General features: G+C 37.0%; 1 protein-coding gene across 1 annotated transcript in view; it reads right to left on the bottom strand.

Annotated features, from left to right (window-relative positions):
- LOC150110257 (dynein axonemal heavy chain 5-like) overlaps nucleotides 1-12688 on the bottom strand; it is a 972373-nt gene that overhangs the window by 63644 nt on the left and 896041 nt on the right. Inside the window, exons 65-66 of the mRNA XM_090394637.1 lie at nucleotides 8033-8215; nucleotides 6828-6932 (exon numbers count right to left, since the gene is read on the bottom strand). Of these exons, the coding sequence (XP_090250763.1) occupies nucleotides 6828-6932; nucleotides 8033-8215 (288 nt within the window). The remainder of the gene's footprint in view (nucleotides 1-6827; nucleotides 6933-8032; nucleotides 8216-12688) is intronic.

The raw sequence follows: 12688 nt of genomic DNA, 5'->3' as shown, positions 1-12688 counted from the left end.
TATTCATTAAGCGCCGAAATACGCAGGAAGCAAAATTTGTGAACCAACACCAATGCGTGATTTTTTCCATTAAAATATAAAAAAATAACAAGAAAAAAAAGAAATAATAAACATTAAATACGTTTCTTTTAAAATAAAAAATATCTACTAAGTCTTAAAACATTTTAAATTTGTTTTCATTATTTCACGGCCCCCTCAACAAAATTAACGGCCCCCCCAAGGGGACCATGGCCCACAGATTGGGAAGCGCTCTGTTAATGTATCCTTCTGGCCATTTTGTTACCAACAGTTGTCTTAGTTACCAATCTACTAATTTATGCGATGAAAAACTAGAGTTTCTGGAAGGAAAAATGTTTTGCGCCACTGTACAAGACCGACTAATTCACTCGGTGACCAGCTTCCTTTCCGATCATTCACTACGTGTCATCATGGACAGTTTTTGTTTTTCAGATTTCCTTACCAATGCAGAAGTTCCTCGGAATCCGAACTTTAGACCGCCCTCTTCTTCCTGTACATAAATTGCCTTCTCTCTCTCACTCACTGACCACAAATTCTCTTTTGATTTTGTTGATGATGGTACGGAATGAATTAATGATAGGCCATTCCTCTTCATTTGACAAAAAACATGCGCTCGAATATTCCAAGCCAGTTTTCAGTGATACAAAACTTTTTTTGGCCTAGAAAGATGTTTCTAGTCTGCAACTTCTCTATATAATAGTGATGTGTCGGATATTCGATGTTTATTGACAGAATCAGCCTTCATCTTTTGCGATGAAGAAATCCAAAAATTCATCCACTCACAATGACAGCCAGCGCTGCACATACAGAGTGTCCAAAATGATTACCCTGATTACAACTGGCTATAAAATTTTAACAACGAAAACTAACTGAATAAATTTTGTTGCGGGTAAACTTGGGTACTCATAAAGTTTCCATACTGGTATCTTCAGTATACTGCTTTTGCCACCAGAATCGCTGCTGCTGATTTTCTTTAAAAATGGCTTCAGTACAGGAAAAGTCCAATGTGTTGTGTGGCTATCAGAGACAAAATCTCTAGTTACAGTGTAGCGAATGTTTAGGACACAGTATGGAAAGAACCCACCTGATGTCAGGCTCATTAAGTAATGGAAGACACAGTTTTCAGAAACATGTTCAGTTCATAAGGGTACAAGCAGTGGCAGACCATCGGTTTCCGAGGAGACAATTGAGGCAGTTTAAACTGCCTTCACCCCGGTCACAGCAGAAGAGCTTCACTAGAACTTCAAATGCCAAGGAGTACAGTCCACAAAGTGGTACGCAAACGTTTGAGATTGTTTGCGTGCAAAGTCCAAGTTGTCCAGGAGATAAAGCTAGATGATCGTCCAAGGCGTGAAGAATTTGATAACCTCATTTTGAACCGCATCGATGAGGATAATGATTTTTGCAGCGTGTTTGTTTCTCTGATGAGGCAACATTTCACGTGAGTGAAGTAGCCAACAGACACAATGTAAGGATCTGGGGATCTGAAACCCACATGCCATAAGAGAACACATTCGAGCTAGTCCAAAACTCAATGTGTGGTGTGGTCATGATCGAGTGATTGGCTTTCACCTTTCTTGAAATAGAAATGAATGGAAATGTGTACTTAGACATGCTCAATAATTATGCCATTCCCCAGCTACAGGAGATGTAACCAAATGTTATCTTTCAACAGGACGGACCCCCCCCCCCCCCCATTGGTCTCGTGATGTTCGCAATCGTCTTAATCGAGAATTCCCGAATCGCTGGATTGGCAGAGATGGTCCAATCCCAAAAGTTTAGGGGTGTAATGTCCGGTGACCCCCGAGGTCACCGGACATTACACCCCCTAAACTTTTTTCTTTGGAGGTATGTTAAGGATCTTGTTTATGCAACACCAGTTCCAGACTTTGTGAACTTGCGACAGCGCATCAGAAATGCAGTTGAAGGAGTCCCACAAAAAATGTTGGAGAATGTGTGGTGTGTTATTGATTACCGCTTCGATATTTGACGTGTTACCGGCGGTGCACATGTTGAAGTTGTTCATTGACTTTTTTTTCTATATGTTATTATGCATTGAAGTCTAACTTTGTGTTCCATTTCAAGTATCCACTGAAGAGTTATAATATATTATAATCAGGGTAAACATTTGTGGACACCCTGTATTACAAGCAAACTATGAATTCAGTGCAGATAACTATTGGTCCTCAGTGAGTTTTTTTTTAAACTTCTAATGCAGGCAGCCATAGATGATATTGTAAACAGTTTTACAAAAACGAAAATCTTCGGCTATGCATCGATTAAAAATCTTAAGGCATAGCCGATTTTTAAGATCCTAACACAATGGATGACAGCAGATGTTGAAAATGAATGAAGGTTTTCCCAATCGGACTTTTGAACATATGACATGTTCTGCACATGTTCAAACTCGTTGCATCACCAGTTTGTCGTCCATTGTAACAAAAATTTCTACCCATATTCATAAGCTATCTACTAACAAACGCCACGTTTTGTGTGAAATCGGGATTACAATAATTGCGCAATGCTGCGTTGTTCCTCTGGAATGGAGAGAAGAGACGCCAATCTGAATGCTGTAATTTTCCAAATATTCACTAAAAAGAATGGTGTAACCTGCCAGAAAAATGAAGATATAATAAGTATTCATCATTCATTTATATATTCTAAAATGTTCACAATACTACAATAAGTTACATAAAAATGCTAGCAAAGCAGCTTTGATTTACATTTAACTTCGTATATTTTTTTTTCTTTACGGATGGAATTGTAAAAAATTACATTTATGTAGATTTGAGCAAAGCCTCCGTAGCTCAGTCGGTAAAAGCAGAGTTTCATGCCGGAAACTTAGATTTTTCGTCCCGCAAACTTACCAGTAGAACACGCAATTTACAGACAAAGAATAAGAATAGAAACACCTTATCCTGGAGTTATGGTTATGAAATCCAAGGATAGTGGGCAATTAAGTGCCCATTTGAGCCACTGATGATGATTATATTTATGGTCTTTTAATTTTTTTTTTCTTTAAATTCACGCTACTATAAGAAATTCCTTCTAGACTACTCAAGCTCAAGTTGTTGGTTGAAATGATCCTCTGTTTTGGAGTTTCTGCAAGATTCTCAGTTATGGGCCTTTGCATTTTGGAGAGTAATGGCGATAAGTCGATTAAAGAGTGGAAATATTTGCAACTGTATCGCATATTTAAAGATGAAAAGGGGATTTGAATTTGTAGCAGAAAAGTTTGTATTTGGATATAGTGATTCTGCCTGGTATTAATTTTTTTCTATAAATTAATTTAGTATTTTAGTGATCAAATTTAATAAAAAGAACCAGTTCTCTAAACCCAAGATCCCAACTACATTATACAGGAGAATGAATAGCAATATTCAAAAGTACTGAAAGCTAGCAATGGCTTTTGTAGAACAATCTGTATTCCTTTACAAATCTTAAGGGATACCTTAAACTAAAGAAATTTTCAAGTTATTAGGATGCCATGCACGAATTCCAAAACAAATATTTTTAATCAAGCTATTTGGATTTTTTTAAGTCGATTACAAATTATTTGCCCGCTCTTCGTGTTTACAGTATAGGTGGAATCATTACTGCATTTATTACCATTAAACAGAAATATAATATAGGTGGGTAGGAACCTGCTCTGGTATATACTTATCAACAGGCAATCGGAGAACTAACGATGTGTCATTATCTGGAGTTTCTTGTTTTTTTTAGATGCTCATCCATTATTCATGATCAGGAACTCTTTTTTGTGGAGAAAACTCGCAAGCATTCATATATATCTACATTACAGATTTAAAATAGCATCAGGACAGCGAGGAATTCAAAATCACATTGCATAATCATTAATATGTTTGATGAGCTAAATTGGTGAGAGCACGAAACTGTTCATTGACGAAAAGATAAATTTACGTTTGCAATGATTCAGTCCATTTTTTTCTATTGGAAATCTTATTTAATATTTATTTTCTTCCCTTCGTCTTCGAAGTCAATTATCTGACTGTTCATATTTTTGTAATGCCTCTCAGTAACTTGAAGTATTTCAATTTCTCTCGATAATATTTTTAAAACACACTTTGCCGTCTCTTTCGTCCAATGTCATTTTTATAACCATACGACACGAAATATAAAAATATTCAACTGTAGCAAGAAGTGTAGAAACAATTCTAAAATTTTCCAGTGCACCAATTATTATAATACAAACTTCAAATCACAAGTATTTTTTCTGTTTGTGTGCATATTTAAAGAATGGGACATATCGCGTGGTAAAAATGATTTTTTTTAAAACAAATAAATATTATGCATATGCTTATTTCTTAAATGACAAGTTTGACAATGTCTGACATGCTCGCCAATCTGATGCATCTCTCTTACTGCATAATAAAACAAATATTTATAAAGGAAACAGAGGAGGGGAAGCAGAGAAGCTTTCACATACTTCAATACGAAAAACAATGCGACACAAAAAGTTTTGTTACATCCTGTAACAAAACTTTTTCTCTAAATAACTACATTATGTTGTGATGTAGTGACTATAAAACTATAAGCCAGCAATCTGTAATATTAAATACGTAGCATTATCAAATTCTGTTTCTTTCAGTAAATGTTAAGCTGAAAACTTATAAAATCCATACACGAAGGTTTGAAAAACAGTAAATTGGTGTTGTCGTGCGGGCAAGAGATTCAATTAAGGAGAAAGAAGGATTTATTGGCGCGTTTCCCGAACAGCTATAAGTTATCATTAGGAAGACAGAGTGATGGAGTTTGTTTTGCAAAACAGAGTTTGTTCTGTTCTAAGAACAGAAAGAGAAATTTGTTTGGCAGGTTTGAAGGTGGGCAGCAAATTGATGTTGACCAGTTCAGCAGAACATGTCCATGAATACACCTATAGAAAAGATAAGGCAGAAAGTGAACGTCGTTGAAAGAAGGATTGCAGTGAATTGGTAAGAAAACGTCATCAATTAATCACAATATTTTTTGGATAGCATCAATCATCCTTAGGGAGGTTTTAGGTCCAACGTCCCAACTGTGTGAGCAGTATTCTAAGTTGAAAACATTCAGGATTTATACCAGCAATTGTACAGATAAGTACGCTTCTTAGGAAGAAGTTAATGGATACTATATTGTGAGGAAGAAACAGCCATTGTGCCCATCTTAATAAGATAGGACCTACTTTCGCTGTGATGACCGCTGCAATCCCAAAGGGCATACTTCCTACAAGCGTACGATAGTGATTAATTGGAATTTTGGACCATTTATCTCTGAAGGCACGTAACGAGGTCCTAGATTGTTCTGGGGATGACGGCGCTTAACCTCACCAAACGCTCCACTTCATCCCATAGATGTTCAATAGGGTTGCGATCAGGGCTCTGTAGAGACCAGTCGACTGTGGTGACCTTCATGTCCACAAACCACGCAGTTATAGCAGCAGCAGCCTTGTGACATGGTGCATTGTGATGCTGAAAGAGACAATAGTCAGTTGCGTAGAAACGCCAAAAAAAAGGAAGCATTTCATTGTCCAGAATGTTCAGTTACCTCTCGGAGTTCTATGTTCGTGGCATAAACAGAGGTCCAAGGCCAAACCAGAACCATATCGTCACATCGCCACCTCCGAAATTCATAGTTAGTTAACTCAAGAGACGCTCACTGGGCATCCGCCGCAACCAACCCAGTCCATCTGATCGGTAGAGGGAGTAGCGTAATTCGTCACTCCATAACTCAGTTTTCCAAGCTTCCACGTCCCACTATACATGCTCTTGGCACCACTGAAGACGACGCTGTATATTGTGGTGTATGTGTGTGTGTGTGTGTGTAGGGGGGGGGGTTGCATATTGCGGTCCATGAAAGTCCATGTTGTGAGCTTCGGTTTTGAATGTTTTTGTGCAGATTCGTGTTCCAGTCGATGCCCGGAACATGGGCATCGACTGGAATTAAACCCGCATTAAACGTGTCGGCCGACAAATGGTGATTTTTAGATATCATCCTTCGTAGCATCCTACGGACACATTCGGTGAGTGTCGTGGGTTGTCCACTGCAGGTAGCACTTGTAGCTGACTCCCTACGCATCCATCTCAGTATGGTATTACTGACTGTTGACTTGAGATGGCTCAGTTTGTCAAACAGATACGCCTGCAACATGGAATCCTATTACAACGCTTCTTTCAAACTCCTGCAGTTCACTTCCCCCAGTCATTATGACTGCGAGTAGGGAATTAACAAAGAAATGACAGTAAATTTGCCGCTCCTTACCATTACAAATTACTGTTATTACTACTCCTTACAATTACAAATTACTGTTATTATCACTCCTTACAAAAATTACTATTGATAAGTTTGAACTTTTTTTTTTCTATTGGGTGCTTTGCCACTGATAAACTGCCAAAAGAAAAAAAAATGTTCAAAACATTAAATCTGTATGGTATAAAGAAAATCTTTTAAGCATCGATTCTTAATTTATAATTAGGTTGCTAATCAGCAGTTAGATATGAAGATGGTTTGATGTGAAATGAGAAGTAAGCTGTATATTATAATACCTGTTAAAATGACGGGTTCCTATTTAAAACTAATAAATAAAGAGCTAACTCAATTTATGATTTAAAGTCGAGCTTCATGCATTAATACTTCGACTTCATCGGTAAATAATGGTAAAACTTATTGCGAACCATCGAAGTATGAGTAGCCATACTGAAGTTTTACAGACACCGAACTGCAAACTGTACTTTAATTTGTCAGCTGAATCTGAGAAACTGAAATTTTATTCTAATTTGTATTAAATGCATATCAAAATTACCATTGTTTACCTGTGTGCTAGCTAATCGATAAAGCAGATTATCTTCTAACTGTTGGATATTCTTTTTATTTTCCATCACTTCTGCGATCAGTTCCACTCTTTCGCTTTCTAATTCCTGAAATATAGATAAGAGATTAGTATATTTGTTAGATAAAGATTAGGCAGCTGTGTAGCTATATCGTTATAAAATGTGTACTTAAAGAAGAAAGGTATAATTTTACTTAATACGTATTTAAGTCAGGTGATTTTTAGCAATTTTTATCTTGAGCTTTGCCTAATTATGCTTGAAATTCTTCGCTTCTCCTTTCCTTACTCGAAATTTGTTTTTAAGGGTTTATTTATAAGATTATTAAGGATTACTGATGTATTTAAATGGAATCATCGACCAACTCTTTTAACATGTTAAGCTCCATGGCTGTTGTGGCCGAAGAAATACAACTTCTTGAAAACATAATTAATTCCATTGTAAAATAATCCAATATACACAATTCTGCTGTTTTATGACTGGTTTGTTGTCTTCCAGGGAAAAATGAGATTCCAGGAGGAAAACTTTTGTCACATTTATATGAAATTGGCTTACTCATCAACAACTGAAAATCCCTTATCAAGGTTCCTTGAGTAATAGGACCTTTGCCTTTCCAACGAAAGGGCGTTACGATCGCTATCAAAAGACTTCTATAATTATAAATAAAAGAAAAACAAAATAAGCTCTTCCGATGAATTTCCAATCAGTAACCGCTTGTGGTGTGGTCCATTTCTATCATAGATCCTCTAAAGAAAACAGAAAATCTTCATAGTTGGAAGAAATGCAAACTGGAGGCAGGAAAATGGAAGATAACCATTCATCCAGGTGAAACAAAACTGCTTTGCTTATTGGCGTCTTGAAGTGACTGATGACATGTTTAGTCTCTAGAGTGCAGTGTAATTAATACATTTCAAGAATGTGCCAAACATTCCGTGGACACCTAGAATTTTTCCTATCTTACTTAACCTGCTATGCACCTGTAAAGTACGACATCTGAGCAAAAAATTTTCAAATCAAGTCTCCATCTACTAATCAAAATTAGAGAAGGAATTTCGACAGCACATTTTCAAAATATTTATAGTAATTATATAAAATATTAGGAAATGACATAATTATCGATAATTATCAGGACATCGGTAACTTTTTTAAGTGCACAGAAACCTCACTAATTATGACTCAACCCTTCTTACCGATTTTTCCGTCAGGATCACTCTTCCCAACAGCTGATCTTCTAAGCCTTTCATAGTGACAGTGAAGTCGATTATTGCTGTTTTAGCACTGATCTCTGGAACATATGCAGGATTAGAAAGCTTGGTGGTAATATAAAGTGTAAACCCTGGCATGACATCGCATTCCTTGTCTCCAATCATGACCTGAAAATGTATAGACAGCTAAGAAACGACTCACAAGGTGTAATTCTCTGTAATCTTGCAGAATATATTCACTGGAATAATGTAAAAAATATCAGCAAAATCAATCATCATCAGCTAACGCCTTTTTATTCCCTTATCAGCGTTTTAGAAAAATCTATATGAAATACTAGAATTGTGATAAATTCACTTATGTTTTTGTGAGGTCGATTTTCATGAATGAGGAACACCGAAATCATCTGAAGGAAATGAAAATAGGAAATGAAACAGCAACTGAAAGGAAATAAGAAAAGACGAAGCGAAATGGAGTGCAATTACAAAACATGGGATATTTTTACCGTCAAGAACAGACGATTTTTAAAAAAATCTCCTTCAGATATAAGACCAGCAACCCATGTTCAGACGGATGCGTACAGGTATATTTTCATAATAGTGTATTTTTATAATAGAGTTAATAGCTGTTCAGTGGTAAAAGCAACGTAAAAGAAAGATAAAACATGAGTTTTTTGATGCTTGGCAGGCAGCATAGTCAGAATTATTCCAAGACGTTAAAAATCTTGTCGTGTTCGGAGCATTGAGTGCATTAAAAAAAAAAACTTTTTTATTTTATTATTATTTTTTTAAAGCGAAATCAGACAGGATTGTTTTGCCAGGCAACATGGTTGTGAGAACACCAAAGAAGAGAGATTTCAAAATCAGAGCTTATTATTCAATTCTAGAGTCGATACTCTGGATATCGATTTATCAGGTTGATATCTTAGTCTGGATAAGGAAATATTTCCCATTAATTACGATTGGATTTGTGATCAACTAAGAATATCACGGATCACTGAGCCAAAGCATTAGTTGCAAGTAACATTATACATAATGTAATAAGTAGAGAAGCTGATCCATGGAGGATGGTGACAGATGTTTACTTATTTCATAATGAATTTCATCTGGTCCTTCAACAGTTGGTAGGAAATGAAGTAAAGCAGCATTCAGTTCCTTTTTCTTGAATCGCCTGTTGTAATCTTTTAGATATGCGAAGTGGCTGATGTTTTTCTGCTTTGCTTTTTAGGGCCAGGAATACAGGAGGATGTTGCCTACGTTTTGGCAAACTCTATTGCGTATCCATACTCATATTTGTATTCGCAAGTCAAAAGGACCTGTGAATGAGACATGAATTTCATTCACAGGTGCTTTAGACACTGACGGCGAATGTATGTTGTTCTGGTGGGAGTGGGTTGGAAAGGTATTAATTCTGGTGGGGTGGTATTTCGCGGAATATGCTCCAAGCTGTGTTCTGGTCTTTCTGGTTGCTGTACATTCTGAATTTGAACATTATTGTTTGTTAAAAGCGGAAACCGACCTGAAGTTTTGTGCAATTATTGCAGCTTATATTATATATTGTGTTTACTGCTTTTTTATAGAGAGAAGCTGACTATTACAAAGTGAAATGTCACCGGAAATGACAAGATATTCCAGTTAGCCTGATCTATTTTCCATCCGGTTATCCATAATTGCCAATGTAAGATAGTCGACATCAGGGAAATGACTGCCCTCATATGTGCGCATGATATTCATGCAATACGCACCACAACTTCTCCTCCGATGTTAGTGTGTGACTACAACATAGAGCAGGCCATTTAAAAGCTCCACTAAGAGTACAGGTAGACGTTGATAACTGCAGCATGAGTTCAACATCAACATTCTGGGGAAATATCAGCACAAGATGATAAAAAGATGCAAAATACTGTATTAAGAGCACTTCATGAGAAGCAAATTACAAACTACCTCTATGTCAGCATTAAGTAGAACTTACCAGAAACAATATGGCACGCCATAAGTATGGCAACCCTTCTGTGGGCAAATCCATCCACTATCTCGTCTCCTTGCGGATGACAAAGGTATAACGAAAAGCATAATCTTCACCAGGTTTTAAATACGTCTCTGGTAGATACGCTGTCTTATGTACTCGTAAGATAACTTTGATATTATTATTATGTGGGCAATTCTATAGAGTCTTTAGACTCATCAAAGGAACACCATGCCAAATTCTATCCAATATCCGAGAAGTATTTATCACAGTCATAGCACACACAACAGACTGGAAATCTGTTCCACTCATTCACACTATCTCTAAGCAAAAAATCTAGTCCTGACGCCCTGCTACCTAAACTCTTGCTCAGTGCCCCAAAATGGCTCCCCCTAGTAGTAAATTTCCTTTGTATTAATCTTGTAAAAATCCTTCAGTAATTTGTATGTCTCGATCATGTCAGTCCTTTTCCGCTTACCAGCAAATATCTTAACCCATAAATCTAAATCTCCAACCTATATACATAAAGGTTCATTCCATAGACATGTTACCATTTTGGTCACTTGCCTCAAGATCATCCCCACCTCTTTCTCATTCTCAAGAAACCCATGTGACCAGATCTGTGCAGAGTAGTGAAGACGGGGCCTTAGCAAGTATATATACATATACATTACCAAGTAATCCGATGAGCTGCTTCAATGTGGTACAAAGCTAATAATCTCTTCAACCCAAAATGCATGACACTTTCGCAAAATACACTTCGTGACATTAAACTGATATCCATTCTTCTTCTTTGCCCATACCGCCAGTCTATCCAAATCATCCTGAAAAAGTTTAACACTACTTTTAGTAACTATTGCTCTATCCAATTTTGCAACATCGAAAAACAACTAAGTTAGTTCCTCCCAGATAATTTCCTATATCATTAATGTACAAATTGAATAGTAGCGACTCAAGAACAGAGCCCTATGGCACGCAACTAGTCACAGGCCTCTGAATAAACTACAGTCTGGTATCTCTCCATCAACCATCCTCTTATTCACTTCATGAACTTTATATCCATTCCCATGTGCTGCAACTTATTAATTAGAATTGCATATGGTATCTGGTCAGAAGTCTTTGCAAAGTCCAGTAGTATCAGTGTAAACATATTAATTTTATCCAGCTCAGTTGTCACTGTACTATAAAATGTGAGCAAGTTACTGAGGAACGACCCACCATTCACAAAACCATGTTTCCACCCATATAGTATCCCATTTCTGTCTATCTATTCCTGTATTTTGCTCTTGACCAACTTCTCCAATACCTTGACTATGACACCTAATATGCTGATTGGTTGGTAATTTGCTACATAAGTCTTGGAACTTCCTTTATGCAATGGAAGTATTTCCCCATTTCCACTTCCTAGGGACTAACCCAGAGACGAAATTTAGTTTAAACAACGTAGTCAACACCATCTCGTAAAACTCGAGCTAGTATATCGCCTTATCCCATAACTGTATTCACATAAAAGTTCTGTAATATGCTTTGCACGTCCAGTTCATTTACCTCAGTTATCATATTAGCATTTGCCTCGCTTGTAACTGCAATATCTCCGCCTTGGATGACATACATTTGCAAAGTGTTCACTTAGGAATTCTACTATTTCGTCCGTTTCAGTTACCTCCTTACCACTGATATTCATTAAAATTATTCCTCCATAATCATTCTTAATTTTACTCGCAACATACCGAAATAACACTTACCACATTGGTTACTCTTCTGCCTGTGCCTTGTACTGCTCATGTGCCTGCTGTTTCCCCTTTCTCCTTGAATTCTCCCTACAAATATTTCTTTCCCCCCCCCCTTTGTAGTTCCTGTTTAATGATAGTATTCATCCATTTAACTCCCTCTTAATTTACTCTTCTGACTCCAGGTACTCACTCTGTTATTACTTATTACTTCCCTCAAACACTCCCGTGCAATATCAACATCCAGGCCTTGCAGTTTTGCATTCCATGGCTCTGATCCACGCAATCTCTTAAGCTTGGATACTTACTAGTCTTGTAATACATATATCGATGTAAAGTATCCACTTTACATCATCGGTTACTACATGACTGAAAAACAGAGATTGAACCTCTCGAGAATGAAGAGCAGTGCAGATGTTGACGCACTCTCTTCGATTATTATTTGTCAGTTCGTGAGGAATCCACTTGCTGACTTGGACACTATTCCAAGTTCTTGCACATGGCCGATGAAGACGATTTAAGGTCTTTTGCTAAATCTTCAACAGTTGCATTGGCATTTCTTGCAATAGTGGCTTCAGCATATCATTATTGAGAGAGACAGGACACCCAGAGCAAGGGGAGTCTTTTAAGCTTTCAAGCTAGTCTCCCTTGTTGAAATTTTTGGAATCATCGCTGGCACTTTCGCATATTCAAAACATTATGGCCATACACACATTTCTTACAGTGTTAGCAGCATTATTACCTTTTGTGAACTCATAAAGCATGATGTGCTGTTCAGTGACCTCCATAGTAATAAAGGGTTATTTAAACAATACCTTATGTATTATGTTCTTGAAAGGTGGAATTTTCCTTAGAAGAGGGCCGTCTCAGCTTAGCAGTACTTATAAAGCATTAAAAAGTCTTAAGCTGAGACACGTTTGTACAAGTACAGTATAAAAACGACACTGC

The sequence above is a fragment of the Typopeltis vanoorti genome, chromosome 1, assembly GCF_054136105.1.
Source record: "Typopeltis vanoorti isolate ZY-2024b chromosome 1, IOZ_Tvanoo_1.0, whole genome shotgun sequence".
NCBI lineage: Eukaryota > Metazoa > Arthropoda > Arachnida > Uropygi > Thelyphonidae > Typopeltis > Typopeltis vanoorti.
This window is presented reverse-complemented; position numbering and strand designations above follow the sequence as displayed.